A 27625-nucleotide genomic window follows, 5' to 3' on the forward strand; every position below is an offset into this window, starting at 1 on the left:
TCCCTCTCTTTTCATTACTTCTCTCCTCTCCGCCCCCCCCCCCCACCACAACCGCACACCACCCAAGCCTCCCAATGGCTCTCTAAAGGAGAAATGCAAAGAGTTATTGCTTTTTAATTACAAGTGCTATTGTAACATCTATAAGGAAGAACACTTTAAGCTTAATTGAGACCAAATGTGAAGTTAAATTAAATGAATAACTAATTAACGTAATGCTCCTGCATTAGCCCCAAGTGAGTGCTGAGGCCCAGAGAGAAGGCAGGTAGCAGGCTTCCGGGGAACAGTCAGCGCCCAGAGCGGAGGTGGGGCAGGGAACCCTGGGCCTGGGAGACCAGTGCACAGGGGCACAGACCAGGGCCTGGGTTCCTCCACCTTTGCCGTCTCCCCCCATCTCCCACCCACAGCCCCCATCCTCATCGCTGAGGCCAGGGGCTGAGCTCCATGGGCCTTCTGCTTATTGCCAGCACCACGCTGATCCCTTGGCTGGCCAGGCACGAGCGGGCACATTCTGCCGCTCTCCGGGTCCTGCTGCTGCGCTCTGAGCGGCCTGCTCAGTGTTCCTGTCCACGTCCTCCCTCTTCCAGGTCCCCTCCCTACCTTATCAAACTAGCCGCCTGCCTAAGTCCCACTCGTTCTTCTGATGCCTTTTACATCGCTTCCTCCGTGTATCACCCCCCTGCCCCTGTCCCTTCAGGCTGGACTGGGGGATGGTGAAGCCTCTCAGCTCCCGGCACCATCTCCAGCGTCCCCCCTCCCCCTCGTCTTGTTCAGAAATATTTACGTATTTCTATCTTCTCCCTTTCCTAGTCAAGCTCCTCAGGGGCGGGCAGCATGTGCTTAATGCTGACTCAGTTGGCTCCCTTCATGCCCGTCCTCTGAGGCAGGTCGTGTCAGGACTGCCTTCTAGGTGAGGACACAAGCTTCACGGGAGTCAGTGGGGAGGCGAGGGCAGAGGAAGCCTCCCACCCCAGGAGGAAGTCTCCCAGCCTTCCTACCCTGACCCGATGCAACGGAGAGAAGGCTGACAGTTGGTGAACAGAGCACCCTCTGCTCCCCACCTGGAAGCAGGAAGAGTGTGCAGCCCACGCCGGGCTCTGCCGGCGGAGGATGGCACCATCTAGTGGCTTCCCTCAGCGAGCCGCTCAGATGCCTCTGCTCGTAAAGAAGCCTCCAAAAAAGCTGAAGGTAAGGCCATGCCCTGCAGCACCGCCCCGGGGGGGCACCCGGAGGACCCAGAGATCCCGGACCATCACCTGCTTTCAAACCCGAGTGAGTTTCAGTTTGTCACCAGGGCAGTGTGTACAAGCTGTGTCGGTGTTGCCCTGGCCCCCAGTGTCCCCGTTAATGCCACAGCTGCACCTTGTGTGGGGCTCTAGCTCCTGCTGAGCCCCGCAGGCCCCCGCCCCCCACCGTGTGGTCACGAGCATCTCCTCAGGGAGGCCCGCTTGCGGCCAGTCCCAGCCTGGGAACGCGACAGCCCGCGCGGCCATGCCAGGCCTTGACAAGGATGAGCACAGGCCAGGCTGGCAAAAGGGATCTGTATTGTGCTGATGGGTGGCTTTGGAGGTCAGGGAGCTGGCAGGCAGCACTCCGGGGTGGGGTGGGCAGGAGAAGTAAGGCAGGAACACGGGGGGAAGGGGAGGCAGGCCGCAGAGAGCTCGGGCCACTGCCCATGGGACGGTGGCCCGAATGAGCCAGGCAGCTTTCTTGCTAGTCTCGTCACCCTGGGACCTGTGCTTGGGCGGAAGTCCGTCTTCCGTGCTCACCATCTACTCTGTTCCCAGAGCAGGGCTCGCAAGCGGTGAGCACTCGGTGGTCACTGGCCCCTGTGGCTTTAGTCAGGCCTGCTCCCCTGCCGGCACTGTTCTGACATGTGCTCCTCCCCTGGGGACACAGAGGGCTGGGACGAGACTGGGGCCAGGGAAGCCCAGCCCCAGGCTCAGGAGTGATGCCTCCCTGAAGTCTGTCCCCTCGGCACCTCCTCTCCCTGGTGCTGGTCCCACAGAATACAGCAATAACACTTTAATCGGCTCGGGTTAGGAGCCAGGATCAAATGCAGGGTAGAAGAGGTTCCGACATGGGAAATACACGAGAAAGCTGGCTTATGGACAAAGGAAGGAAGCGAGGCTTGGTGGCTCTCAAATAGGGTCAGAAATCCACAGACAGGTATAGGCTGAGCCCCGAGGCTCACTTTCCACATGGGAAGGAGCGACACAGCTTTGCCGGGCCTTGGCCCGTGTCCAGCCCCTGCCTCCTGTCTTGGAATCTGAAGAAGCAAGAGTCTGAGCATATTCTTCCCTTACCAAGCTGGAGACACCACTCAGCTCTGATCCCCAACCCTTCTGCTTTGCAGCTTCTGGAGCTCAGGGCTGTGAGTCCTCCTGCTGGCAGGCCCCTTCCTGAGGAGAACCTCCCAGCCCCTCAGAGGCCCTGTCAGCCCATCTGTAGTGGGTTCCATTGTCTTGCCCCCATGAGGGGGTCAGGGGAGAGCACTTTGGGAATCAGCTGGGGCCCTCCGTGCTTCTCTTCGAATCAGGGCTTCATATCTCTTTATACCTACAGGAGGGGTGAGAGGCAAGGGAAGAGAAAGTAAGACACAGACAGGTTTGTAAGCTGCTGCCCCAGTGAGGGGTACAGGGAAGGCAGGTTTGTAGGATCCCTTAATAATTGCCTCTCAACCCTATTCTGTCATTAGGGCTCCCTTCCTCCCCTTCAGTGGCAAATTAGCAAGCCGGCATGATAATGAAAGCCTTGCAATGTTCGTGCCACACCTGGCAGTTTGGCAAAGCGGGATCACAGATCCCATCCCATCTCAGCCTCTGACCAAGTGGTTGTGGCTTAGGTTTGAGCACCCCCAGTTATACACAGAAGGATGTGGGGACACAAAGGCCATGCCCATGGTCTTATCAATGCGAGTGAGCTGAGAAGTCGGGACCATCCAGGGATTTCTGGCTCTAGGCCCAATGATCCCTCTGCCCTAGCAAGTCCCACCGCTCCCCCTGCACCAGCCTTCCTCAGAGCCGGCCCAGCTCCGCGTGGCAAGAGTACAGAGAAAAGCAAGTATCCCACACACCTGGGTTCAAACTGAGGCTCAGCTGAAGGCCTCAGTCACATTCCCTGTCCCGAGCCTCTGTTCTCTCATCTCTCGATGACAGAACCGATGTCTCACAGTGCCTGACAGGTAAGCAGCTGCGTCTGAAGGCAGACTCCACTCCAGGCAGGGAGCAGATGCTGATTAAATACTAATATTCATCCCCCGGCTTCCTGCTACTTTTCTTAACCTCCCAGTCTCCCCTCAGGCCAGGCCCAAGAAGGCAGGCGAGGGGAGGGGACAAGTCCCCCAGCTCCCTCCTCCAGGGCAAGCGGGATAGACACTCTGCTGTGCCTCCTGCTCTCAGTTTTTCTCCCCCTGAACCTGGAAGACGCCATCCTTCAGGGGAAGAGCTTCCCCGGCTACTGTGCTGGTCCCCATGACCCCCGGGGGTTGTTGGCACACGTTGACCATCCAGGACTAGGTCCACACTCTGGCCGGCTCCTCATTAGCCAGAACCTCCTGCTCAGAAGCAGAGCCAGAAAGGCCAGAGGGAACATTCCCCTCAGCACCGGCCCACGGCCCAGCCTTTTGCTGGCTCTGCCCTGGCCACTGCCCTGTCCATGCGGCCTCCACACCCACCACCACAGGGCAATGGACAGAGAGCGCACCAGGCCAGCCACCGAGGCTTGATCGGAATTTTATCCCAGAGGCTTTGATTGGTTGTTGCTTTTTTCTGTACACCCCAGGCTGAGGGGCCAGATGATCCTGGCTTCTGAACTCTAGGAGGCACATAGGGCTCAGAGTCTTAATTCAGAGCGAAAATAATTTCCCTGGATCTCGCCTCTGTCCTAGGGGTACAGCAAAAAGCCCTACCACTCGCCCGAAGGAGAAGAGTCTGCCAACCCCTGTGGCAGTTCGGGCTGCTCAGGAAACACTTCCAAGCACCATGCTCTGCTCGGGCGGAGAGTCTCCAGAGCTGGCCCCCAAGAAACAAGAGAAAGTTGGGAAAAAAAATCACACCGGAGGAGAAAGGATTTGCATGCAGGCCCCACTCGAAGGGCACGTCAGCCACCGACTTGAAGACAATACTCACAAAAGTCATGGGACTTGAGGAAAATACTACCGCGGGTGGGTTAGGGCCAGACTAGAGCTACGGAGACACATGGGGACAACAGAGGACACATTAGCGTGGTGGAGGGGTGGGGCATGGAGCACCTCCAGGGTCCGGCCCCAGTCCCGGGCCACAGGTGGGCTCAGGCTGGGTGCGGAGAAGTGAACACGGGTTTTCACTCCCGTAGGAAGTGGGGTTGGGGAGGTGGGGCTACAGCTGTCTGGGGACTCACCCTCTGTCTCTGCTCAGGGATGACTTCCAGGCGAGGATCTCTTTGTACACCAACCGGCAGAGGAGCTGTGGGGGGTCAGAGGCACAGAGGGAGGGGGAGGGCCACATTAGCCTTGACCGTGTGGTTAGTCCCCAGTGCTAGGTGACTGGGGGGCTGGGGGGCTGGTGGAAGGAAGGTGGTGGTACACAGTTTCATGTGACAGGGGGGTCACCCATGGAAGGAAAGGGGTTCTGAGTGTCAGCTGCTCTCATTGCCCCAGAGCCCCTCGTGGTCCACGCTTTGGACCTCCAGGGTTCCAGCCTGGCAGGACAGGAGAGGACAGGACACCAATACCCATCTGTGTACCCCCAAGATCTCGTACCAAGCAGGCCAGAACGTCGGCAGAGATGAGCATGTAGAAGACGTTGTTCCAGCCTGTGGGGGAAATCAGTCCAGCCAGGAGAGGCCCCAGAGCCGCACCTGTGCAGAACACAACATCAGGGAGGGGCACCCGACAAGGGGCCTTAAGCAGCCCACCCACCCGAGGGCGGCATTCCGAGAAGTGTGTTGAGCACTTCAACAAGGCTCAGGGCTCAGCTGCCAAGGGCCAAAAGCTGGAGTCACAGACCTATGGACCCAGTGCCGTCGATGATGGCTGTGACGGTGGAGAGTGCCTTCGCGTTGCCCTTCAGGCTCTCGTGAGTTCCCTGGGGAGAGAGAACAGCATGGAGAGGCCAACCAGAGAGGCAGCACCAGGCAGCACCAGGACCAGGATGGGGCCAACCTGGGGCAAGGCAGCAACTGGGGCTTGGAATTGAGAGGAGTGGAGGAGGACTTTAAGGCTCTCCTACACCAGGATCTCTGTGCACCAGGGAGGGGGTGGGAATGTGGGATATTGAACCTGGAGATGTGCCCAGGACCTGACCAAGCTCCTAGAGTCCTCCCCCACCCCAGGGAGGCAGCCTGCTTACCAGGTCAGCAGAAACAGCGGTGGTGATGAGTGCGTAAGGACCATTGACCAGAGCCCCGCAAATGATCAGCATTACTGAGGCAGTGACGGAGACAGCTCGTTAGGGATGAGAGGCCACCTCCCGCCCCAGCCCCAAAGCAGGTGAAACGCCCAGGCGTCAGGCCAAGAGCCTTCACTTCCCTGTGCCTCCCACCAATGCCCCCAAGTGGATTCCTGGGGCTCCCAAGGCAATGCTCTTCATCTGCGCTGGCTGGACTTGCGGCCACCCCCTCACCTATAGAGTTGGTGATCCCGTTCTGACCAATGTTGTTATACAGGAACATCTGAGAGAGGAAAAGGGAGAGGCAGGGTCACACCCAGGCCTCTCCATGGGCTGTGTGGGTTAGACTCGGAGTCTGGCACACCCTCTCCTCCCAGGGAACCCCAGAGGTCCACCTTACTCCAGAACTCTTGGTCTTTAATGGTTCCTGGGATGGAGGGTCTAAGATGTAGAAATCTGTTGTTTCCTGTTTCTCAAAAAGGCTTCTCTCACACCCAACCTGAATTTCCTATTCTTTCCTGAGCCAGGAAGTTCAGCTGCTGGCCTCCCTCTTTTCCACCAAGGCCAAATCCTTGCTAACCCCTTTCCAAAATCCTCAGTCCGAATCTCAGAGTCCGTGCCGCCCCCGGCTTCTCCTCCCCCGGTGTGCACACGGACGTGCATGCACGCAGAGAGATAGGCATGTGCATCCACGCCCGGGGTGTACACATTGAAACAGCCCACACAGGTACACGTGAGCATGTGTGCCCTGCTCTTGAGGTCATACGCACCATGGGGGCAGCCAAGATCAGCATGACGCAACAGGTGGTGGCCCTGCCGTTGGTGTGGTCGGAGATGAGCCCCGCCATGATGCCGCCTAGAACACAGACCAACTCGCACCCTGCTGCTCCCAGTAGGACCACAGCCACCCACTAATGCGGCACCCCAAGCCTTGCCCCATCGCTTCGTCCCATCGCTCCACCCAATGCTAGCCTGGGCATGGGCATCCAGAACCAGTAGAACTTCTCCCTCTGAAGCCCTCCCTGTACCCACTGCTTTTATGGGAAGATCAAACACGAGGGTCAACTTTCTGAGGTCTCCCCAGCTGGGTAGGAGCCCTTTTTTCTCTGATGCCACCCACCCAGTTCACATCACATTGGACCTGTCCCTTCCTTCTGCACCCCCACAAGAGAAGGGGAATAGGAGAACACTGCCCAGGGCAGAATAGGGCAGGGCCTCACCCATGATGCCACCAACATCGAAGAGGGTCGACAGGTCCCCAGCCTGTTTCGCGCTAAAGTGAGCTGTGGAAAACACAAATATATGGTCAGAGCGGGGCTCTGAGCAGGCATTGTGGAGTGCCACAGCCAGAAAGAGCCCTACAGAGCACCTGACCCAGTCCCATTGCCTCCGGTTTCAGAGGAAGGAGTGAGGACCCATGGGAAGTCGTTGGCCAGAGTCACAAGTAAACTCACAGCAGTCTCCCCCTGTACCCCATCCTGTACTTTTCCTCCCCTTGCAGGCTGGCTCTGACCTCTCAGAAAAGCCTTCCCCTGAAAGCACTGGGATCTGGCCCAGGAGAACCCTGTCAGGCTGGGCCACCTTGGCCCCGGGGGAGGAGGGACACTGCTGGTCATGCTCTGCTCCCAAGCCCATGGCCAGCCTCCACCAGGAGTCTCCACATCCATGGGAGGTCTCTGCTAATACACAAAGCCAGGAAGGAGACTCACAGGCAAATGGGGACCTCAGGTCCCAGGCCTTGTCCTCGGATTAGAAAGAGCAAGATCCAGAAGCTGGAATTGTAGCCAAACCCTCAAGGTTGAGTCCTACTCTGAAGTTGGCACCAAGGCCACAAAACCAAAAGTCCCAGTGTCTATAGAGCTGCCCTGGCGTGTTCCCTCTTACCCTTGAGAGGGGCCCCGTGACGGGGCTGTTGGTCAAGTCAGGGGCTGGGATTTGGCCTTGTGTAATCCCCAGGGCATCCTATTCGGAGCAAGTACAGCGCTTGCAAAGCAGCCTTTGGGGTTCTCCCCAAAGGAGGGAGCAGCTGCAGCTGGGGGGCAGAGGGCCTGGGCCCTGGCAGAGCTCTGAGGGCAGGGGCGGGCTAGAGTGGGCCCCGAAGGAGGGCAGTGCCGCTGACCCAGGCACCAGATATCAGTCCTGGGAGGCTCCTGGCAGCCCTTGGGGAGAGGAGAGCAGAGCTCACTTCAGGCTTCAGGCAGTGGGGTAGCTCACCGGGCCCTCTTCCTGGTATGTGTGTGTGTGTGTGTTGGGGGAGGGGTGGTTGGCATTCAAACGCAGACCTGTCCCCACACCATCCAGCCCCTCTCATCCGTGAGCCAAGCCAGCTGGATGGAGGTGGGTTCTCCTACACACAAGGCTGGAGAGGAAGTCAGGAAGGATGACAGAACACATCTCTGAGTTCCGAACCCCCAACTCTGGTCCAAGGGAAGAAAGGTGTCTGGAATCAGGGTCTCTGAGGTAGTGTATGAGGTCTAACTTCCAATGGAAAAATAAATTTAAAAAGTCTCCCTTTGCCCTAGGAGAGGTTGCACGGACATCCCAACGGTGTTCTGGAATCCAGAACGGTGTTCTGGAATGTATCACGTGCCCCCTCAGAGAGCCCTCCCGCCCCTCTGCCCCTTGTCCTCACCCACGTTGAAGATGTAGAGAGGCAGCCAGTAGAGGAAGGTGTAGCTGACCAGCTTGGCAAAGAGCAGACACAACGAGAACTCCACCACACCCTGCGGAGCATGACAGAGGGTGTTGGAAAGGCATGCCAGACGCCCCGGGCCAGGGGTAGCCCAGGAGGGGCTCAGCAGCCGCCCCCCTCCCCCCGAACTACTGCGCAAAGTCTTGTTCAAAGGCTGTGTGAGGACCACCCTCCAGTGTTACCCTCCCCAAGCTGGCTCCTCTCCCTCACACCTCACACAGAGCCCTAGAGTCCCCCGAGCCCCCCCATTCCCCCGACAGCCAGCGGGGACATCCAGAGAGCCCCTTGCTGCCCTCCAGGCCACGGACTTCTCACCGGGATGCGGAGCGCCCCCAGGAAGCTGATGGCTGCAGGCTGTGTCCTTGGCTCCTTGGAGCACCTGGCCGCACTCTCCAGGCTGCTCTCCTTGTTGGTACAGGGACCGTTCCCCAGGTCCTCGGGGCTGTCCGGGTTCTCTTCCAGCCCATCCTGAACAGAGAGGAGCCCCGGCTGGGAGCATAGCCAGAGGCCACTGCCCGCCGACTGGGGGGACAACCCAAGCAGCAGGCAGAGGCTCCCAAGCTGGAGGAGGTCCACGCCCCCCTTGGCAACTGAATGAATGTCCCACCAAGCCCCATCAGGCTGTCGGGGAGCCACTCTGAGGTCCTGACACTGAGCCTGTGAGCTAACTGTGGGCACACATGCCCCTCCCACGCCCCAGTCCTCTCTGGGAGCCGCCCCCGGGGATGGAGTCACGGGCGGGGAGGCTCACACTAGTGTGGTGCTGGGGAGCCTCGCAGTCCACATCTTCTGGGTCTGAAAGAAAAACCCACCTTCTAAGAAGCTTCCCAGCAGTCCGGCCCCCAGCCGCTAAGTTAATGGCCAGTCTACTTCCCAGCAAGAGGGAGCCTGGAACCCAGGCTCGGGAGCACCTTCCGGGCCTGGCTCCCTTAACGCCACGGGTGTCACTAAGGGCCTTGTGAGTCCCCATTCTCTGGCTACAAAGTGGCCACAAGGGCAGGCTGAGCTGTCTCCCAAGGCCATCGGAGAATGGGGAAGAGGACAGCAAGTGACAAGGGTCCCATCACCTCCCACTCCCCGCGCTCACACATCAGAGCCAGCACTTGCCAGGCAACCACAGGCCAACTGCTCAGCCCCCCATCCCTGAACCAATAGCAAGTAAAGGCTATTCGTCTCCCTCTTTGTCTTCTTTTACAAGTGAAAAAAGAAAAAAGTCTGAAGCCCAGAGAGGCGGGCTAGTCCCAGGCCACACACACCAGTAGTCCTCCCCCAGGGCCAGCTGCCTTCCCCCGGGCCCCAGGACGAGAAGGGGGAGGCTCAGTTCTGAGCCCTGTGTGGGGGGGGGACACTCACATTCGATGAGAAAGAGGAAGGTGAGGACGCCCATGGCAGCGGTGATGATGCCCGGCACCACAAAGGATAGGCCCCAGTGCTCATTCACCCAGACGCCAGCGATCAGGGAGCCCAGGATGTTGCCCACGGATGTGTGTGAGTTCCAGATGCCCATGATGAGCCCCCGCCTGGACGGGAGGGAGGCAGGACCAGGAAAGACAGGGGAGAAGAGTAAAAGAAAGTCAAAACAAGCATAGGGCTCATCACCCCTACCCTGGCCAAGTGCAAACAGCTGGCTGCCTCTAGCCTCCAGCCTCCAGGCCCAAAGACAGCATGGGGGGTGGTGGGGGAGGGCTTGCCAGGTGCCAAGCAAGGGACAGCCAAGGCCGGGGGTCCTGCTCCCCTCAGCCAGTGACTGGAGCCAGCTCACATAGGCCTTCCAGATGGAGCTCTCCCCATCCCGAGCACTTCCGGCCCCCACTCCTCTCTTCCCTCTTGTCCTGGGGCTGCTACTCCAAATCTGGGTCCTCAACCAAGGCCACTCCGCCTCCAGGGGACACAAACAGTGTCTGGGGGTTTTTAATTGTCCCAGCTCCGGGTACGCTTCTGGCATGTAGCGGGTAGATGCTGATAAACACCCAGCCGTGTGCAAGGTCGCCCCACGGCAAAGAGCAACCAGCCCCAAATGTCTAGTAGGGCTGAGCTGGAGAAAGCCTCCTTGAAAGCAAATTTTTTTTTCCCCCACAAAAACCAGTTCGAGTACAAAATAATAATAACAATAATAATAATAATGTTTTATAGGTTTCCTTTTTGTCTTCATGCAAAATGGAAATTAGTCAATTATGAGGAAAAAGTGTAACAAGGGTGGCCTGTTTTGTGGACTAAAACCTTATCCATGAGAAAAATCAGTAATGCTTTTCAGTCACTAAAACATTGAACTAAATGTGAAAATCAGCAAGACAGACCCAAGTTTCTAGTTAGAAACTTTAGAAACTTTCACCTTATAATTTCACCCTGAAATTATACTAGGGGCCAAGAGAGACCTCCTCACTCCCCACAGCCCTCCCTGCCTCCCTCCCCACACTCACTTTCCCTTCCCGAACCAGTTGCCAACGCAGGTCACCACAGAGGGCCAGCCTGTGGTCTGGACAAGTCCGTTACAGATCTGCAGGGAGACTGGAGGTGAGTGGGACAGGCCTGGGCCATGCTGCAGACTCCCTCTGCCCTCTCCCCGGCTGTGGGGCCCTCCCCAACCCCCACCAACCACAACCAACCACAACACCACTAGCGGCCTCCACAACCCTCCCCACGATGGAGCAGAGGTCTGAGTGCAAGACGGGGGCTCGTACCTGGATGAGCACAAAGTACCAAAGCACATGGATGTTCCAGAAATATCCGAGGCCAAAGAGCGAGGTAAAAAGGCCGCTGAGCAGCATTCCAGCTGAAAGGTAGTAACGGAGGGGGAGCCGCTCCCCAAAAATTCCACTGGAGAAGAGAGTTGGATCTGTGGTTAATCACGAGCTGCCTCCTCCCGGCACCCCTGAGCCGCCTCTGGCCCAGGTGACCACCAACCACCTCTGTGCTGCCTGCCACCTGCCAGGGAGGCCCTGAATCTCCACTCAGTGGACTTTGCTGCCTCAGTTGCCACTGCTGAACACGCTCCTTGAAATGTTCTCCCCTTGGCCTCCTCACCCCTCTGCCCTTGGCTGACCACTCCTTCTCACAGACTTTCCCCGGGGCGCAGTCCCTTGCACCAACTTTATGGCTCCAAGGACCGCCTACAAGTTACATGGCTCCAACTGGGTAGCTTCTATCCTGACCTCTCCCACTGTGGGGTCACACCCGGATGCCTTCTGGAATCTTCACTTTGTTGCCCCCCAAACATGTGCAGCTCAGCACCTATGACTGAACGCTCCGTCCTTCCCCTCTCAGTCCTGTGACCTGCCCCCCTCCTCCAAGTGAGTGTGGCACCGCCATCCTCGGTCACCGAGCCACCACACTGGTTTGGAACCAGCTATGAAGCAGGCCCCTCTCTTAGGCTGTGAGCCATTGGAAGGCAGTACCCGGCCTTCTTCCCGTTTGGTTCTTGGCAACAGACAGCAGGCTCACTACGTCAAAGCCATGCTTATTGGGCTAATTTAGGCCTAGGAGAGGCTGGCGGTTTTCCTAGCCATGTCCGTGTCCTCGGCCACCCACAAAGGATCCCAGTTCAGGAATAAAACCCATATTCCAGCCATCCCACCGCCACTGTCATCTGTGAGAGTAACCCCAGAGGAAACGCTTTCCAGGAGAATAAGCTACGGGAGCCTGCCAGGTGAAGGAGTCGGCCAGGTGACCGCGGGAGGGAAAGGAGAATGGCCAGGCGCTCGTGGTGTGTGCCCACGTCTTTGCCTCCTGTCCACCTGGGGGAGCCCTCAGCTCTGGAGCCCCCTACTCTGGGACAGTCACAGGCTTGGCCCATCCCCTACCTGATGAACATGCCGATGGCATAGGCCACAAGGAAGGCATTGTCCACGGCCCCCAGTAACTCCTTGTAGTTGTTCTTATCTGGAAACAGAGGGGAGAGACAGAGAGCTGGTGCTTGGCGGCCCCTGCAGGAAACCCTTTCTGGCCCCAGACAACCTCTTCCTGCGGCAAGAGCAGCATGCCCCGTTCCTACCGAATGGAGCCCAGTCACACCACGTCGTGTCATTGAGACTGTGGCTGTCGTTGATGGGCTTGATCAGCTCCGAGCAGTTCTGGTGCAGACGGCTCTGAAGAGGCGAGAGGGTGCACAGGTCGGGGCTCACCTCCCGGCGTCAGAGCCCACTCGGCCCAGAGCCAAGCAAACCGTCTCCCTCCCCAACCACACCAGCACCGCGGCCTGCACCCTGGACTCCGTGAGCCTTCCTGTGGCAGCCCCTCCTGCACAGGGGCAAGGGGCCGTGTTAGACCCTCCGTGAAGGGCAAGGTGAGTCTGAGCAGAGCCCATACAGCCTGGGGTCCCTGCCCTCCCGTTCCCGCCACAGCCCATTAACACTGCTGTCCAAAGGAGCACCTAGGGAAAGTTCTCTAAGAACAACTACTAAAAGTGGGGGGTTGACCATGTGAAGGCGTCATCTCCGTGACTCCAGTTAGGGAATAAGTTCCAGACCATACTACTAGAGTTGATTTCTGAGGGAGCCCAGCATCTCCTGCCTTCTTCCTCACCGCCAGGCCAGCCTCACCTTGACAACACTGATGGGCTTCCTGGACATGTGATAACAGGTGTAGATGAAGAAGGTGAGCACCAGGATGAAGCCTCGGAACCTGCAGGGAGAGGCGGGCGTCTGGGTTAGTGGGAAGTCAACCACGGCTGGGAGCTCAGGTGCAGTGTCCCATGGGACCCGCTCTGGCGACCTCAGGGCCTCCACACCTCTGACACTCTAGCTCAGGGTCCAACTGGACACTAGTTCCTTGGGACAGAGGTCAAGGGGAGGGTAGGAACAGATGCCCAGAGGCCAGCGTGCTCAGAGAGCCCAATCTCTCTAGTCCCAACTCCTGCGGCCTTCCAGCAGAGCTGGCCTGGTCCCCTAGACAACACAAATTATGTGCCCCTCTGCCCCCCCAACTGCTCCTGTCATCTCCCATCACCTCTCTTGTCCTGTGACCTCACTAAGGTCAGGACGCCCCTGTGTGTGTCTGGGTACACTGCTGAGACAGGGGAGCAACCAAGCAGAATTGTTATTAAAATACCAGCAATGGTTTTAATGGTGGGAGCAGGTAGGAGGCTGCCATGGCTCGTCTCTAAAGTGAACTCACGACTCCTCTTAAACCTTGAACACAACAGGCCTAGCAGTGGCTGCAGCCCAGGAAGAAGAGAGCTCAGACACCTCTGGAAATGTAGCAACAGTGGAGAAGCCGGGGCCAGAATCCACATCCTCTTCCCAGGCCCAGTCTTGTCCGTCCCACTGGACAGAAGGCTCATTCTTTCCATCTGTGGCTCACACATCACATGCGCCCTCTCCTTCCCCCACTTCTCATCCCAAGGACCGGCCTGGGATGGAAAGAACCGTTCAGCCAGGCACCCCTCAAGCATGCACCCCACGCCCGGGCCCTGACCTTCTTTGGGGGGTCTGGGGGAAGGGCCTCGACATCCTCCTGAGTCAGTGTCTGCTTCCCCAGGAGAGCAACAGCTGAGCTGAGTCAGCAGCCAGCAGCCAGCAAGTACATGGAAAACAGACCTTGAAAAGGGCCCACAACCCAGGGGAAAGGGGCAGACATTAGGAAAGATCCAGAGGCTTGGGTTTTTTGAGATCTCATGGAGAAGAATGGGCAAGGGGAGGAGGGGCCCTGGAGACCTTTCCAACCTCAGCTCCATGAACCTAAGGGGTAGGATACTCTGCCCTCTTTAGGGAACTGCCTTCAAACCCCAAACTCACTGCCCCCCAATTTCAGAAGAGCCTGGATTTAGGTTGGGCTCTTAGACCCCTTCTTGAGAACCTTCAGAGAACCCTGGACTTGAGCTTCCTACCCAGGTTCTCTGACTCCCCTCTCTCCACAACCTCATGGTGCATTTTCTCAAGAGAACCAAGTCACACACACTCACACACCCACTCATTACCAGGCTTAACATTTTCCAGCTGCCCTCCATGCTGTTGAGAACGAAGTTCCAACTATTTCGTCTGGATTGTATGCTCCTCTACAACAAACAGGGCCCCCTGGCCACCAGTTCCCAGGGACACATGGGTGGGTCACAGAGGTCCTCCAGGGGCTTGAGTTCCCCAGAGAATGTGGGGTCACTCTGAGGGACTGTCACAGGGACCAACATCAGAAAGCTTAGCGGCAGCCATGTTTTCCAGGTCCCCGCCGCAGGCATATGACCCATGCCTCCTAGTTCGGGGACTTGTAGAATCTGGGGACATTCTCTGAGGGGATTTGAAGAGGGTGTCCAGCTGGCCTTCCTCAAAGAGGAATGGCTGGGAGGAAACAATGGCCCCGCAGACAGCCGGAAGCACTGGGGCGGGAAAAGCTAAGCGCTTTACGGGCTGCCTCTGGTGTACTGGGGAACCGAACACAAGTTCCTCCATCTTTTCCCCTCTGGGTTCCTCAGCAGTGGCACGTGGATGAGACCACCAAGCCTGTCTATCTCAAAGACAGGTGAACACAATAGGACTCTCCCCCTAGTCCCCAGGTCCCTGTTGGACCGTCTTTAAGCCCCACCCCCACAGCCCCGGGGCTCAGCCGAGCTGAGCATGGCTGCTAGCTAAATGGATGCAGGCACTGATGGTGGAGACAAATCAGATTTCCTCTGCGTCTGACAGATCCCTGAGGCCCTGCTGAGGCTCCCAGCTCTGACTGTTCTCCCATGATGGGCCCAGCAGTGAGGAAGACCCTTGTCAGCCACAGAGCCTGGTGTTGCCTGGGAAGCCCTCCCAGGAGCTGGTCAGAGCCAACCAGAGGCCCAGAGGCCTAGCACGGTTCCCAGCTCCCCCTGCTCTTCCCACACGCACTCCCCTCCCCCACCCTGCTTCACCTCGCAGCCTGCAGTGGGCCTGCCCAGATGCTCCCTGGGGAGCAGATAAGGAGGGTCGGAAAGGGCCCACACTAGTATCCAGACCTGTGAGATTCCAGCACTGCCCTCCTCCAGGAGCCCGGCCTGCCCTTTCCCTCTGCTCTGACCTCAACCTCCAGGAGACAAGCTGACACCCCAGAGAGCAGAAGAGTCATGAATCTAGGGGGCTGTGGGGGGTGGGGCAGGAGGTCCTCAGGCGTGCCGTGATGTCAGGCCTGGCATCGATGCCCTCTGGGACTTCCTGCCTGGACTGCAGAGAGGCACGGAGGAGCGCAGAGTCCCACGGCTAGCTGGGCAGAGCGTCCTTGGAGCCAGGCCTCCTGTCTGTCCAGTCCACTTCCCATTCCACAGTCCTCTTTCCATTCCGTTCCACTTTGGCTGCTATTCTGAGAAAAAGGCCAAGGTGCCACCGTTCAAAGGGGACTGGGGTCATTGATCAGGCAGAGGGCTGAGCTAAGCCGACCAAAGGCTGCCAGATTCAGAGCCTCTCACAGGAAAGACAGCTGAGGGGCTCCGGGGTGTGCAGAACCACAGGTTTCACTTCCCCTCTCACCAGCCCTTTCTTTGGAACCAAGAGGCCCCAGGAAGGGAGCAGTGGGCCCTGGGGGGCTGTGAGGGGAGGGATGGCAGCCCAGGTCCTGGGCCAGGCTGGGCTGACAGGCCAGGCACCGTGAGGCCCCTAGATGGTTCCAAGTGAGGCCAGCTGCTCCGTGACCGGCCCCCTAAATCTTTGTTAGCAGAAAGTGGCACTTCGTAGAGTCCTAGCCTCCCCCAACCCAGCACTCGTTACTCAGTAACCAAATTAGATAGTGAGACGAACTAGCTATCTCTTAACTGTTAGCGAACAGTCCAGACTCAGCACCAGGACTTCTAAGGTAAGGACAAGGATCCATGTGTCCCAAAGCAGCAGTGGATTAAAAGCAAACAAAAACCCCATAGGACCTCTTACTACCACCAGTACAACAACCCAGAACAACAAGAAACAGCAGAGGAGAGGGACGTTGGCCTTAGGAGGTGGTGGAAAAAAGCACCCTTTCCCCAGTAGCCACCCAATCAACCCTAGTACCTGCTTCCTTGCTTTCCAATCATGTTGCTACCCCACCCCCCACCCCGTAAGGCCAGTGAGGACTCAGGTCCCTCATCAGCCACACTCTGCGTCCCCGTGCCTCAACCAGGGGCTGTTAGTGGACGTCTAGGGCTGCTCAGGCAGCCAGGTGACAGGCTGGCTGCGGCTGCTGGTGAGCTTGGCACTTGCCCTGAGGAAATGGGACTTGGTGGCCTGTCCTTGGATGTCCCTGTTCTGGGACTCCACAGATCTGAAAAGGATAGAGGCTGAGCCCAGAGCCAGGCCTTCAGCACACAGGGTGGGACAGGGGCAGGTCACGGCTGGACGGGCCCAAAGCCCTCTGGGGGCAGAAAGTTAGCCAAAGGAATCCTCTCCTTGTCACCTTTCCTCCAGCTGGGACTCAAAAGCTTGCTCAGAGACATCAGCTTGATTCAGAGCTTGGTCCCAAGATCCTTTCCAGCAAAGGGAGAGACTGGCAGGTGGCCACAAGAAGCCCAGGACTTCACAGGAAAAATGAGCAGATAAGATCATGATCACTTTTAGGAAAGTGGAAAGCTTGCACAAGGAGGCTCAGTGAGGGAAGCCCGAGACCGTGAACAGACAGACATGGCTTTAGCTCCAGCGTGATGTGTTGTCTAGGCAGCTGGAAACGTCTGGAAGAGCGTTGAGAGTCGGAAGGGTTTGGAAGAGGTGGCTGACATTATGCAAATAGCACAGATGGAAATGTCCTGGGGATGGCAGAGCCGGGGTCCCGCCTAGCAAGGCAAGATGATGGCCTTCCCCTCAAGAGTCTCCAGCTGCCTAAAGCATGAAGTGTTGGGGGTCCAAGGCATGACCCCGGGGCCAAGAGGAGAGCAGCTGCATTGCCCCCCCCAACATACACACCAACTCAGGGACCCTCAGAGACTCTGCCCCCGAGGCCTGTCCTCCATCTTGTCGTTACTTTTGGATGGCTCCACTCCGACCTCTGCACTCAGTGGGCACAACTTGAATGGAAGAAATAAGGCCTCGACCAACGACATTGATCATGCCAGACCCGTCCACGGGCCCTAAGTCAGATCCTCTTCCCAAAGCCAAGGGAGGTATGAGTCTGCTCTGCAAGACGGGAAAGAGGAAACGGCAGGGGGAAGAGGAAGCAGAAGGCAGCTGGGGAGAGGGCAGCGATCACGAGTGACAGGGGAGGGGAGACCACAGAGTCATGCTGTGTGATCAGCTCTGACCCTGCGGTGGGGGCAGGGATAACAGTGCGTCCCCCAGTTTCTCCACATGGATCTCGAGTCCTTTCCAGAGCAGCCCCTCACGGCCACAGCTCATTTCAAGGCCCCCTTTCTGTGGCCCTCACCAAGCCCTTCTTCGCAGTTACCAGGAACGTGAGACACGACAATGCTACTCAGGCAACATCGGGGGCCCTGATCGGGGCCCCGGTGGGACAGGGAAAAGATAGCCAGACTTAGACCAAAAGAGACTGAGTCCTGCTGCGGACTGTGGCCTTGAGCAAGTTGTTGAACTGTCTAAGCCTCAGTTTGAAATTCTTTAAGTAAGGTAATCGAGGTAATACAGCAGGTCTGGGGATGTATTGGGATGTATTCGAAGGGCTTCTGCGTCCCCTGGGGGTGGGCGCTAGGATCTGGCCATGAGAGCCCTCCGTAAACTCTACTAGGGGAGCCGTCTGATCCAGCGGCGGCCAGCCGGCAGCCTTGGCCTTTCCAGCTCACCGGGAAAGATCAGGGTGTGGGGAACAAACAGTGATGTGGGAGTTCACAGCTCCCGCCTTCCTGCCTGCCCAAAGCCTTCCTCCCCCCCATTCCTGCTCATCCAGCCGGTCCCGCCTCCCACGGGCTCCTCTTCTCCTTGTCCTGAGTGCTTCTCCCTCACGGGGCCCCAGGAAATGGGCGCAGCCCCATTCGCGCCGGCTGCAGTCATTTCTGGCCAGAGGCCCGTGTTCCCAGCTGCCCCCAGACATGCCCACGCAGACTCGGGGCCCGAAGGCAGGGCACCAGCCAGGCCCAGGGCTGGGAGGACTCTCGGGCCCTGAAGGAGCTACTGGCCCCAGCCTGACACAGAGGAGGAGGGACAGGAGTAACATCTCCCTGGGTGGAAACCTCTCTGACTCCGACTTTTGCTCCCACAGTTTGGGCTGCCTGTCTCCCTCGCAGGCCTCCAGGGGCCACTCCCTCCGTGCCCCTCTGCCCCAATCCAGCTGTAGCCACATTGGGTCAGTCCCGAGCCGACCGGCTGTCTTCCCTTTCGTGCTGTGGCTGGCTCCGAGGCCTCTGCTCAGGACACCTCCAGATCCCCTGGGTCAAGGCCACCTTCTCCTCCTGCTGAGGCTGGATCCCTCCTTCCGTCCACAGACATGCACGAGCACTTAGCGGTGACCAAGGACGGACCATGAGCCAGGCCCCGGGCTGCATGATTTCCTCATCTTTTCACTTTCACCAGAACCCTGTGATGTAGGTACACGGTCATTTCCACGTTATAGACGAGGCCCTGCAGCCTCAAAGGGATGGAGTGATCTGTGTGAGGCCGGCCGTCCCTGTGACATGTCCCCTGCCACACTCTCAGCAGGAGGAGAGCAGAAGGACCCCGGGCCTGGGAGAAGGACTAACCTGGGTGCAAATTCTGGCTCGGTCATGTACTAACTATGCGGGGTTGGACAAGCTGAGGAACTTCTCTGGGCCTCATGACACCCATAGGTGAGGCGGGGAAACAACTCGTCGGCTTATGGTGAGCTACAAATCAACACTGTCTGGCACAGAGTAGTCGAAAAATTGAGAAGAAGGAGAGTCAATAGTTAAAGTTCAATCAGTGGTTTGCGTGAGCCTGGGCCTGGTCTAAGTTCTTCACACACGGCACCTCACATAACACTCGCACGGTCCTGTGAAGCGGGCTTCACTCCCGCCCGCTCGACAAATGGGGGAATCCAAAGCTCACGGTGAATCCGGCCGCCGGTGTCCTAGTCGAGGAAGGTCTAGCTAGACCTGCTTTCTTCATGTCTGCTTCAACGCCCTCTTTGGGGACACGGGGAGGCAGTAAGTCTGAGAAGACTTTGATCCTTAATTTCAGGAAGGTAGGACCAGACCTTAATCATTACTACAAGCCCCAGAGCTCAAGATAATAAAAATAATAAAGTAATAAAAATAATAATGTGCCTACAGTAGGCACCACATTAATGCTTAGTGTGGGATAGGAGTCCAGCCCTCCACCCAGCAGGAAAAAAGGAAAAGGACACTTACTGAGGGCCCTTCACCGGCCACGGGAAGTTAAGAATGTTCTCGTATCATGTTTATCCTGTGGAGACTGAGGCTTAGAGAAGGCAACTGCACAAAGCATACCGTGGGGAAAGGATTTCAGTCCAGATCTGGCTTAACTCTGGGAGATGTTGGCCAACACAGTACATAGTTGGAGTCATACTTTGAATGACGTGTGTGGTTGTAGAAAGCTGTTAGGTGTATTCATGAGTTCTTCTAAAATGCTGGTGTGGGACAGGCTGTTGATAATTACCTACCCTCCCCAACCCTATTTCCTCTAAAACAGAAGCTACTCTGGCTAAATGGTATAATTAATACATATGAATGAAACTCCATTAGGAATAACAGTGGCAGACACGTACAACTGGACACACGGTGATAAGATACAGTGGGGTTTTTGGTTTTGTTTTTGTTTTTTTAAAGATTTTGTTTATTATTTATTTGACAGACAGAGATCACAAGTAGGCTGAGAAGCAGAGAGAGAGGAGGAAGCAGGCTCACTGCCGAGCAGAGAGCCCGATGCGGGGCTTGATCCCAGGACCCTGAGATCATGACCTGAGTGGAAGGCAGAGGCTTTAACCCACTGAGCCACCCAGGCGCCCTTTTGTTTTTGTTTTTAAGAAGAGAAAAAGAAAAGTTTTATCCTAAAGTGAAATGACCGGTCCTTCCAGAATAAGAAAGAGGACAATAAAGGACAAAACCTGAATGGATACATTTGTAGAAGTTTGTGAAAAGAGAAGTTGATTTGTTTTGGATTATAGTACGTGCAAATAAGGAGTCTGAAAATAAATAATTATGTTAAAGTTTTGTCCAAATCTGGCTCAGTTTTTGTTTTATTCGTATTATTTTCAAAAAGAGGCTGTGGTTCCTTTAGTATCAAATATGACAATGCAAAAGTAGAATCTAGTTTTCTCTGCTAAAGTGACAAAATTTCCTTGAATGTTGGTTATTGGTCTGCTCTTAAAGAGAAGCTGTAAATTTTTTTTTTTTTACCTCCTGGGGAATCTACCTAGATGGCAAACATCCAGTGTCCTACAAAAAAATTTTCCATACTTTTTAAAACAAAGATTTTTAGGAAACAGCTCAGTTTCTTTACAATGTTACCTTCTAAGTTTATTTTTTAATGTATTATCATCACTTTCAAAAGGGCGGTCAAGAAGTTTCTTAGGCACTCACGATGAGCACTCAAATGTCCTAACAACTTTTGATGTTTTGCTTTCCCAAAATCAAGTCCTAAATGCAAAATAAAATTAATCTTTCTGGACATCTTTCATACTTAAAACTATCAATGAGACCCCCAAAAGAGCCCCTGGAAATTTTACTTTTTCACTTTTTATAAAAAGAGAAGGGCTGGGGCACCTGGGTGGCTCAGTGGGTTAAAGCCTCTGCCTTCGGCTCAGGTCATGATCCTAGAGTCCTGGGATCGAGCCCCACATCGGGCTCTCTGCTCCGCAGGGAGCCTGCCTCCTCCTCTCTCTCTGCCTGCCTCTCTACCTAGTTGTGATTTCTCTCTGTCAAATAAATAAAATATTAAAAAAAAATAAAAAATAAAAAGAGAAGGGCTGCAAATAATTAGTTTTATTTGATATGTTGCTATCGACCAACTGCATAGAAATGTTGTGAAGAGACACTCAGTCTCGTCTAGGTTAAATTTCTAAGGGCAAAATGTTATTATTTATATTAACAGTTCACAAATTGTAGGCTATATGAGCAGTTCGTCCAGATTTCTCAGTGTCCTCCGGGTCCAAGATCTGCCACCATGTATCCGTGGCCCGGCAGCCCTGCCTAGCGGTAACAATATAGGGCGACCAGTCACGATTTTGGTTCTGATTTAAAATGCTATCTGGGTTGCAACCTTACTGCTTTAATTTGGATCGAACATCTTCTAGGTGAGTGGTTTTCAACTCGGGATGGACATCAGACTTTCCTACGGAGTTCTATGAAAACAGAGGTGTAGGGGCACTTGGCTGGCTCAGTAGAAGAGAGTGGGACTTCTGAACTGGGGGTTGTGATTTTGAGCCCCACACTGGGTGTAGAGCTTACTTATATAAATAAAATACAGATGTGTAGGACTTACTCCAGACTGATGGAGTCTCTGGAGTTGATATTCTTGGGATATTATATAAATTCAATCTCAGGATTTTTAAATATCTCAAGATTTTTTTCCTCCATACAAATTGTGTTCATCCGTTTTTATAAGTCAAAATGTAATGTTCACCATCTTTGAATTTACCTTACTGTGTTTTTAGACACTGTCTAGATTTTTAATTGGCTGGATTTTGTTTTGCGTATCTCGGGAACATTTCCTGGTTAGCCACATTTTTCTGGTCACAAATTCTCATCAGGTTGTTCACTTCTGAAAACTATCATAATACGGTAATTCATGCCCCTTTAGGTTTCTGTCATCTATAGGCCGTTGTTTCATTCTGATGCTTCCTAAAGGCTCTGCAATCAGCTGTAGGTCAAAAGTTACATCTTTACCAATCGAGAACTATCTCGATTGATAATATGAATTGATTATATAATCAATTTTTCTAACTATAATTGTATATATTAATTTCTTATAATCAAGACCAGATAGTCTTGGGGTACAGGACTCTCACGGCATTGCTTACACATCTTGAAAGAACATATAGGCAGATTGAGGCTGGACTTCCAGAACTCCAGGGAAGAAGCAGACAGGTTTAGGCGATTGCTCACCCAAGAGTCAATGGAAAAAGAATCACAGAGGCCCAAGTGAACTGGTGAGGGATGGCTGCCTTTATGTTTAGAATATTATTGATGTTACAATGTTCAATTTTCTGGAAATATCAGAAAGCCCTTCTAGTTCTTCTTCAGCGGTGTATAACCCATAACAATTCAATAGACTCTGTTTTTGTAAACTACAACAAAACACTTGCACATTTCTTATTCTCCCTACCAGACCGCCCCCCCCCCCTCCAAATTCAGAAACTTTTGTTGAGGCTTCCTGCTTTTCATAGCAATATGGTTATTAGTAAACGTTCAATAAGAAATTCACCTTTTGTTGGTGTTTTTTTTAAGAAGGCTGCATGCCCAGTGTGGAGCTCCAACTCATAGGATGGGAGACCAAGACCTGAGCAGAGATCAAGAGTCAGATGCTTAACCCACTAAGCCACTCAGGCGCCCTGCCCTTTTTTCTTTCTTTCTTTTTTTTTTTTAAACACGGATGTAATTAGAAAAATTGATTATATAACCAAGGCCTTACGTGGAATGTCATATTTGACAGTGATGATCATTTAATCGGATATAGCCAGCCCCTTTTAAGGAACTAATGTTGACTATGTGGAGCCAATACTAATAAAACCCTCCCAAGAAACCTGGCTTACTGTGTTCCCTCACTGGCAAATAAGGAAGGTCACTCCCTGGCAGGCTGAGGACACGTAGGGTATTTGGGGGACTTCGAGAAGAGAAGAATTTGCCCACATTTATAGGTACAGCAGGTAAAATCTAGTGTGAAAACCAGTGTCTTGTCTTCCTAATCTCAAAGTTAATAATAAAGGATAATAAATAAATAAAGGCTTTTAAAAGTCCAGTCTAAGATTTTTTTTTTCTTTTTTAAAGATTTTATTTATTTGACAGACAGAGATCACAAGTAGGCAGAGAGGCAGGCAGAGAGAGAGGAAGGGAAGCAGGCTCCCCGCCTAGCAGAGAGCCTAATGTGGGGCTCAATCCCAGGACCCTGGGATCATGACAGAGGCTTTAACCCGCTGAGCCACCCAGGTGCCCCCAGTCTAAGATTTCTTATGAAAACTTCCAGCAAAGCAACTTAACAAGGCCCATATTGTAGATGAACACTCTTGCTGTTCTTATATATGTAATCAGATCAAATCTAACGAGACCGGCCTTATTTTGTGATCAAGAATCATCTTAGCAAGTATTTTTGCTCAAAGCAGGGGAGACTTTGGGGGGAAAAAAAAAGTTTCCCTGGGAAACTGTGCATTGTCTAGAGGACACCCCTCCAGTTATCAGATTCTAACCTTCCTTGACTTTGGGCTATTTTATAATTCTTTGAAGCAGCAGGTAACAGATAAGTCATACAAACTGTGTGTGTGAAATGACAGTCTCCAATTCATAGTCTTTTCTCCCAGCCTGTGGAAAAGTCAGTTTTGTCTCAATATTCCTGATTTACAAATGGCCAAGTTCTTCAGATTCTTTTTTAATTGTGGAAAGATATACATCACATAAATTCTACCACTGTGAAGGGTACAGGTCAGGGGCCTGAAGTGCCTTTCCACTGCCCTGCAACCATCCCCACCATCCATCCCCAGAACTATCCATCTTCCCAAGCTGAAACTCTGTACCCATTAAACAACAGTTCCCTCTTCCCCCCTTCCCGGACATTTTCTGCCTCTCTCATTATAAGTCAAATAAAACCTTTAACACATGTTTATTTTTGTAACCTATCAGAGCCATGATTTCAACTTTTTATGAAAAATATTTTAACAGTCCTAAGCTCCAGAAGGATCAAAAAGTAATGGAAAGGAGTGAAGACGGCTGGAAGTGACCGAGGGCTGTTGCCAGTGAGGGCAAGCGCTGTGGGTGATCAACCATCCCAGCCTGTCTACGGGGGAGAGGGCTGGGTATGTAGGATTTTCTGTCTTAAAACCAGTAAGTTGGTCGTCTTAAGAGCACCCACCCTATCCAAAAGAGATCCTCAACCCCTAGTCATATAATATAGGGAATATAGGCCTGGTGTTGCTACACTGTTTCTCAAGAGAAGCCAGGGGTCTGTCTATTTACCTTAAATTTTACAATTTGTAAATGATGGCAACTAACACAATGCTTCCAAAACACTGTGTAGACCAAGCAGACTGCTCCAGTGTGTGCCCTCTGATGGGGAGGGAGCTGGAAGCCCTCCACCCCACCGCACAGTCCCGCGAGGTCAGGAGAAAGGCTACTGCAGAAGCCCGGGCACTCCTTGGGCGGGGGTGGCGGTTCAGCGGAGGAGCAGCTGCGGCTCTGATCTCAGAGGTCTGTCCCTCGCACCCCACCCCGCCCAGGGTGAGGTTCCAGGTCACTGAGTTCTGGCCTCTGTATTATCCAAGGAGTCGGAGAGAGCAAAGGGGCCACTCAGCAACTCCTGCGGCCCCTGTATCAGCAGTTCCATCCGCCCCTGGCCTCTGTGGCCCGGCACGCAAGCCCAGGTTCGGTGGGGTGTGCGAGGCGGGCTGTGCCCCGGCTGCCCCCGGCTGCCCCCGCCGGTCCCCCGCCGGTCCCCCGCCCGGCCGCCAGCGCTCCCTGCCCACGGCGCTCCGGGGCCGGCGGGGAGCTGCTCCGGGACCCGGCGCGCCTCCCTCCCCGAGCCCGGCTCACCAGCTGTCTCTGGAGAAGGAGCGCAGGAACCAGACTCCCGGAGCCAAGGAAGACCGCATCGTGCCGGGCCGGGATCCGAGGCGGAGTGGGCCGAAGGAGGGCGCGGGGCTGGGCGCGTGGCCCTCGCTGGCAGTCGGCCGGGTTTAAATGCCCCGCGGCCCGGCCCGCCCCGGCTCCGCGGCCAGACGCCCGGAGCCCCCGCCCCTTTGCACCTGAAGGCCCTCGGGGTCCGCCCGGCGCGAACCGACCGCCAACCTCCGGCACCTGCATTTTCTCGAGCTCGGCCTCCCAGCTGGCGGCCCTCGGAGCTTCTGGGGGCTCCTCTCGCTTTGTACTTTCTGCTCACTTCCCGCCTGGGTACCGACAGCCGCGAGCCCAGGCTAGTCCGCTCTCCGCGACCTTCCGTCTGCCCGCCGCTGTCCTGCAGCGCCCTTCTGTCCCGAGGCGTGGCTCCTGACCCCCAGCGGGAAACTGAGGCGCGCGGCGGACCAGTACCCACACGATACCTGGTGGTCCCCCATGACACTGATCTGAGCGCGGGGGCACCCTCGGAGCACAGGAGGTTTTTCAGGGAGTCACGGTGTTGGCCCAAACATCTCTCTCAGGCCCCACAGCGGCTTCCTGTCCCACTCCGAGTCCAGGCTGTGCTTTGAGCCAGACAGGACTCCACCACTCCCTCCTCGCACCGAGACTGGGGACAATCTTGCAGCCCTTCCTGCTTTCCCTTCTGGAGGCCAGCAGCCAGGCAGCAGGGAAGGAGCCCAGAATTCTGTGCTCTTAAAAGTGGTCCTCAGACCTCCAGCCTGAAGATTTCCAGGGTGTTTCCACCTATAGAAAGAAGATACTGTGTTGGGGCGCCTGGGTGGCTCAGTGGGTTAAGCCTCTGTCTTTGGCTCAGGTCATGATCTCAGGGTCCTGGGATGGAGACCCACACAGGGCTCCTTGCTCAGCGGGGAGACTGCTTCCCCCCCTCTCTCTCTCTCTGCCTGCCTCTCTGCCTACTTGTGATCTCTGTCAAATAAATAAAATCTTAAAAAAAAAAAAAACAAAGAAGATGATACTCTGAGGTCTTTGGATATGAACTCAAGGGTGACCTAGACAGGGCTAGACAGGAAGCCTTCAGGTGGAGAATAAAAATAGAACATAAAATAGGAATGTGTCTGCGCAAATTGGTTTCAGCCCTAATACCACCCTGCCCCTAACTCCTAGGGGCGCCCAGGTCCCCCGTGCAAAGTCAGAGAAATGGCACAACAGCTCCACTAAACAGACCGGGGCCCAGAATAATGAGCGTGGCTGTTCCCAGCCCTGGCATCAAGCATGAAGCGGGTAAGCAGTGTTGTAAACCCGTTGACACCGGGCAGTCAGGGGGCAGAGGTCCGGTGGCAGAGATACGGACAAGAAGCAGGGGACAGGAGGAAAAGGGACAGAGGAAAGAAGGAAGGAGATGGAAGGAGCCAGGGCTAGATTAGGTGCGGTACAGGGAGGTCGAACACCAAAGGAAGAGCACAGCAAACAGCAGCTAACTTAATCCTGATTTTGACCCTCACGGTGCCGAGATGTTCATTCCTTTCATTCTTCCAAGTCAGTGAGGTGGGCATGACTTGTCTGGGAAGGGGGACACTATGTCCTGGTTTACCTGGGACGATCCCAGGAGACACCTGCTGTCCCAGCTTGTATGAGGGACCAGTTCTGGGGTCAGTAACACCCAGCGGACAAGAGGCCTGAAAGCCAGCAGGTGAATGGGTTAGAAAACAAACAGAGTAATCAGCTGATACTCCCAGGAAGACAGCTACTTGTTTCTCAGGTACTAAAGGGAAGGATAAAGTTGAAATACAAATGAAACAAGAAAGCCGCTGACGTTAGGTGAGGCTAGCTGGGAGGGGGACAAGGACAGTAGTGGAGGAATGGAAAGGGGCATCTCCAGGCCTCCAGTGGGACTACCCAGACTTCAGTAGTGTGGGACATTTGTCTGTCGATTTCCAACAGCAAGAAGTCAAGGAATAAGCTCCTTTCACGTGTCCCTCTGGAGACATTGTGTTTGTGCCTCGTCGGGGACCACACTTGTTGGGGCTGGAACTGTCAGAGAGACATGAACAGTATGCCCTCCTGGTGGTATGGCCATTATTCATGGAGTGCCGACAAGCAGCTGGGAGCAGGGCCAGTCCTGACATAGCCTTTGCCTTGCTCCAGTTACTTCCTGTGAATTCCAGCCATATATCCCTGTTCAGGGGCCAGGGTGGCAACGGGAACACTCTTACCAGTGTTCCTTACTTGCTCCTGGGGTGAGCTGGGCAATCTCTGCTTCCTGCTGCTTGGGAGAGTGACAGAGAGGATGTTATGGCTCGGATACTCCTTTCACTCACCTACACAAGGTCTCCACTCTTACTCACCTTCCTGTTATCTGGTACCCCGTATATATATCCCCTAACCCTGTAGGGTGTGGACAGTTGTATCCAAAGGAAATAAGGAGGGAAGGGAGGAGTGACTGAATCTAAGACTAAAGGAAAAGAGCTTTAGTTCTCATTGTGGAAAGCCCTATCATTTGTCAAAAATGCTTGCTATGGTTTAGTATCAGACCCTTGTAGGACAGGAGCTGTGGTTAATGGCCTTTCTGCCCATCAAATGCCAGCTCCTACTCCGAGGTAGGAGTTCCTAGTTCCTGCTGGTTCGCTGATCACCCACAGGACTTTCTGGGTAGCCAGTGATCTGTATAGATCCTTTTAGATATGGTAACAGTGTTCTCCTTATTTCTCGCCAAGGGATCCAGGGACCCAAAGTCTAGAGAAAGCCTCTGAGAAAAAGTGCCATGAGAATAAGCCATTCGGCAACAGAACTCCAATGAATGGGGTAGAAGTTGGGATATTAGAGGAAACAGAGATTATTCAAGCTTTTAAAGATTCAATTTCATGTTAGGATTTTTAATTAAGATGCCGAATGCTATAGTGAGAAGAACACAGGCTTCGAGACAGGGCCAATCCCGACTCAGATACTGCTACTTCTCGGCATCTCAGTTCCTTCATCTGTAAAATGTGGGGAATAACATCTGCTCCT

General features: G+C 54.6%; 1 protein-coding gene across 2 annotated transcripts; it reads right to left on the reverse strand.

Annotated features, from left to right (window-relative positions):
- Window positions 1-135: 135 nt before the first annotated feature.
- Window positions 136-25419, reverse strand: SLC37A2 (solute carrier family 37 member 2). 2 transcript variants are annotated; one of them, XM_046017471.1, is made up of 19 exons: window positions 24575-25419; window positions 12597-12678; window positions 12050-12143; window positions 11859-11937; window positions 10740-10875; window positions 10479-10555; window positions 9412-9578; window positions 8810-8853; window positions 8374-8526; window positions 7999-8089; window positions 6587-6649; window positions 6137-6222; window positions 5601-5649; window positions 5328-5401; window positions 4985-5063; window positions 4739-4836; window positions 4378-4442; window positions 4128-4184; window positions 136-2556 (listed from the first exon to the last, which is right to left on the reverse strand). In XM_046017471.1, exons 1-18 carry the CDS (start codon window positions 24631-24633, stop codon window positions 4154-4156), a joined length of 1527 nt encoding a protein of 508 aa, XP_045873427.1. In that variant the 5' UTR covers window positions 24634-25419; the 3' UTR covers window positions 136-2556; window positions 4128-4153. The 2 variants fall into 2 exon arrangements, with proteins under 2 accessions (XP_045873427.1, XP_045873428.1); XM_046017472.1 differs by lacking the exon at window positions 4128-4184.
- Window positions 25420-27625: the final 2206 nt, after the last annotated feature.

This window comes from Meles meles, chromosome 8 (genome assembly GCF_922984935.1).
Source record: "Meles meles chromosome 8, mMelMel3.1 paternal haplotype, whole genome shotgun sequence".
In the NCBI taxonomy this organism is placed as follows: Eukaryota; Metazoa; Chordata; class Mammalia; order Carnivora; family Mustelidae; genus Meles; species Meles meles.

What these genes read in the sequence shown, in the direction of transcription:
- SLC37A2 (XM_046017471.1), bottom strand. Translation starts at nt 24,633, where the DNA reads ATGCGGTCTTCCTTGGCTCCGGGAGTCTGGTTCCTGCGCTCCTTCTCC. An exon ending in AACTGGTTCGGGAAGGGAAA is followed by an intron (nt 9,579 to 10,478) that starts GTGAGTGTGGGG and finishes CCTCCCGTCCAG; the next exon opens with GCGGGGGCTCATCATGGGCA. An exon ending in CGATGTTGGTGGCATCATGG is followed by an intron (nt 6,223 to 6,586) that starts GTGAGGCCCTGC and finishes TCTGTGTTCTAG; the next exon opens with GCGGCATCATGGCGGGGCTC.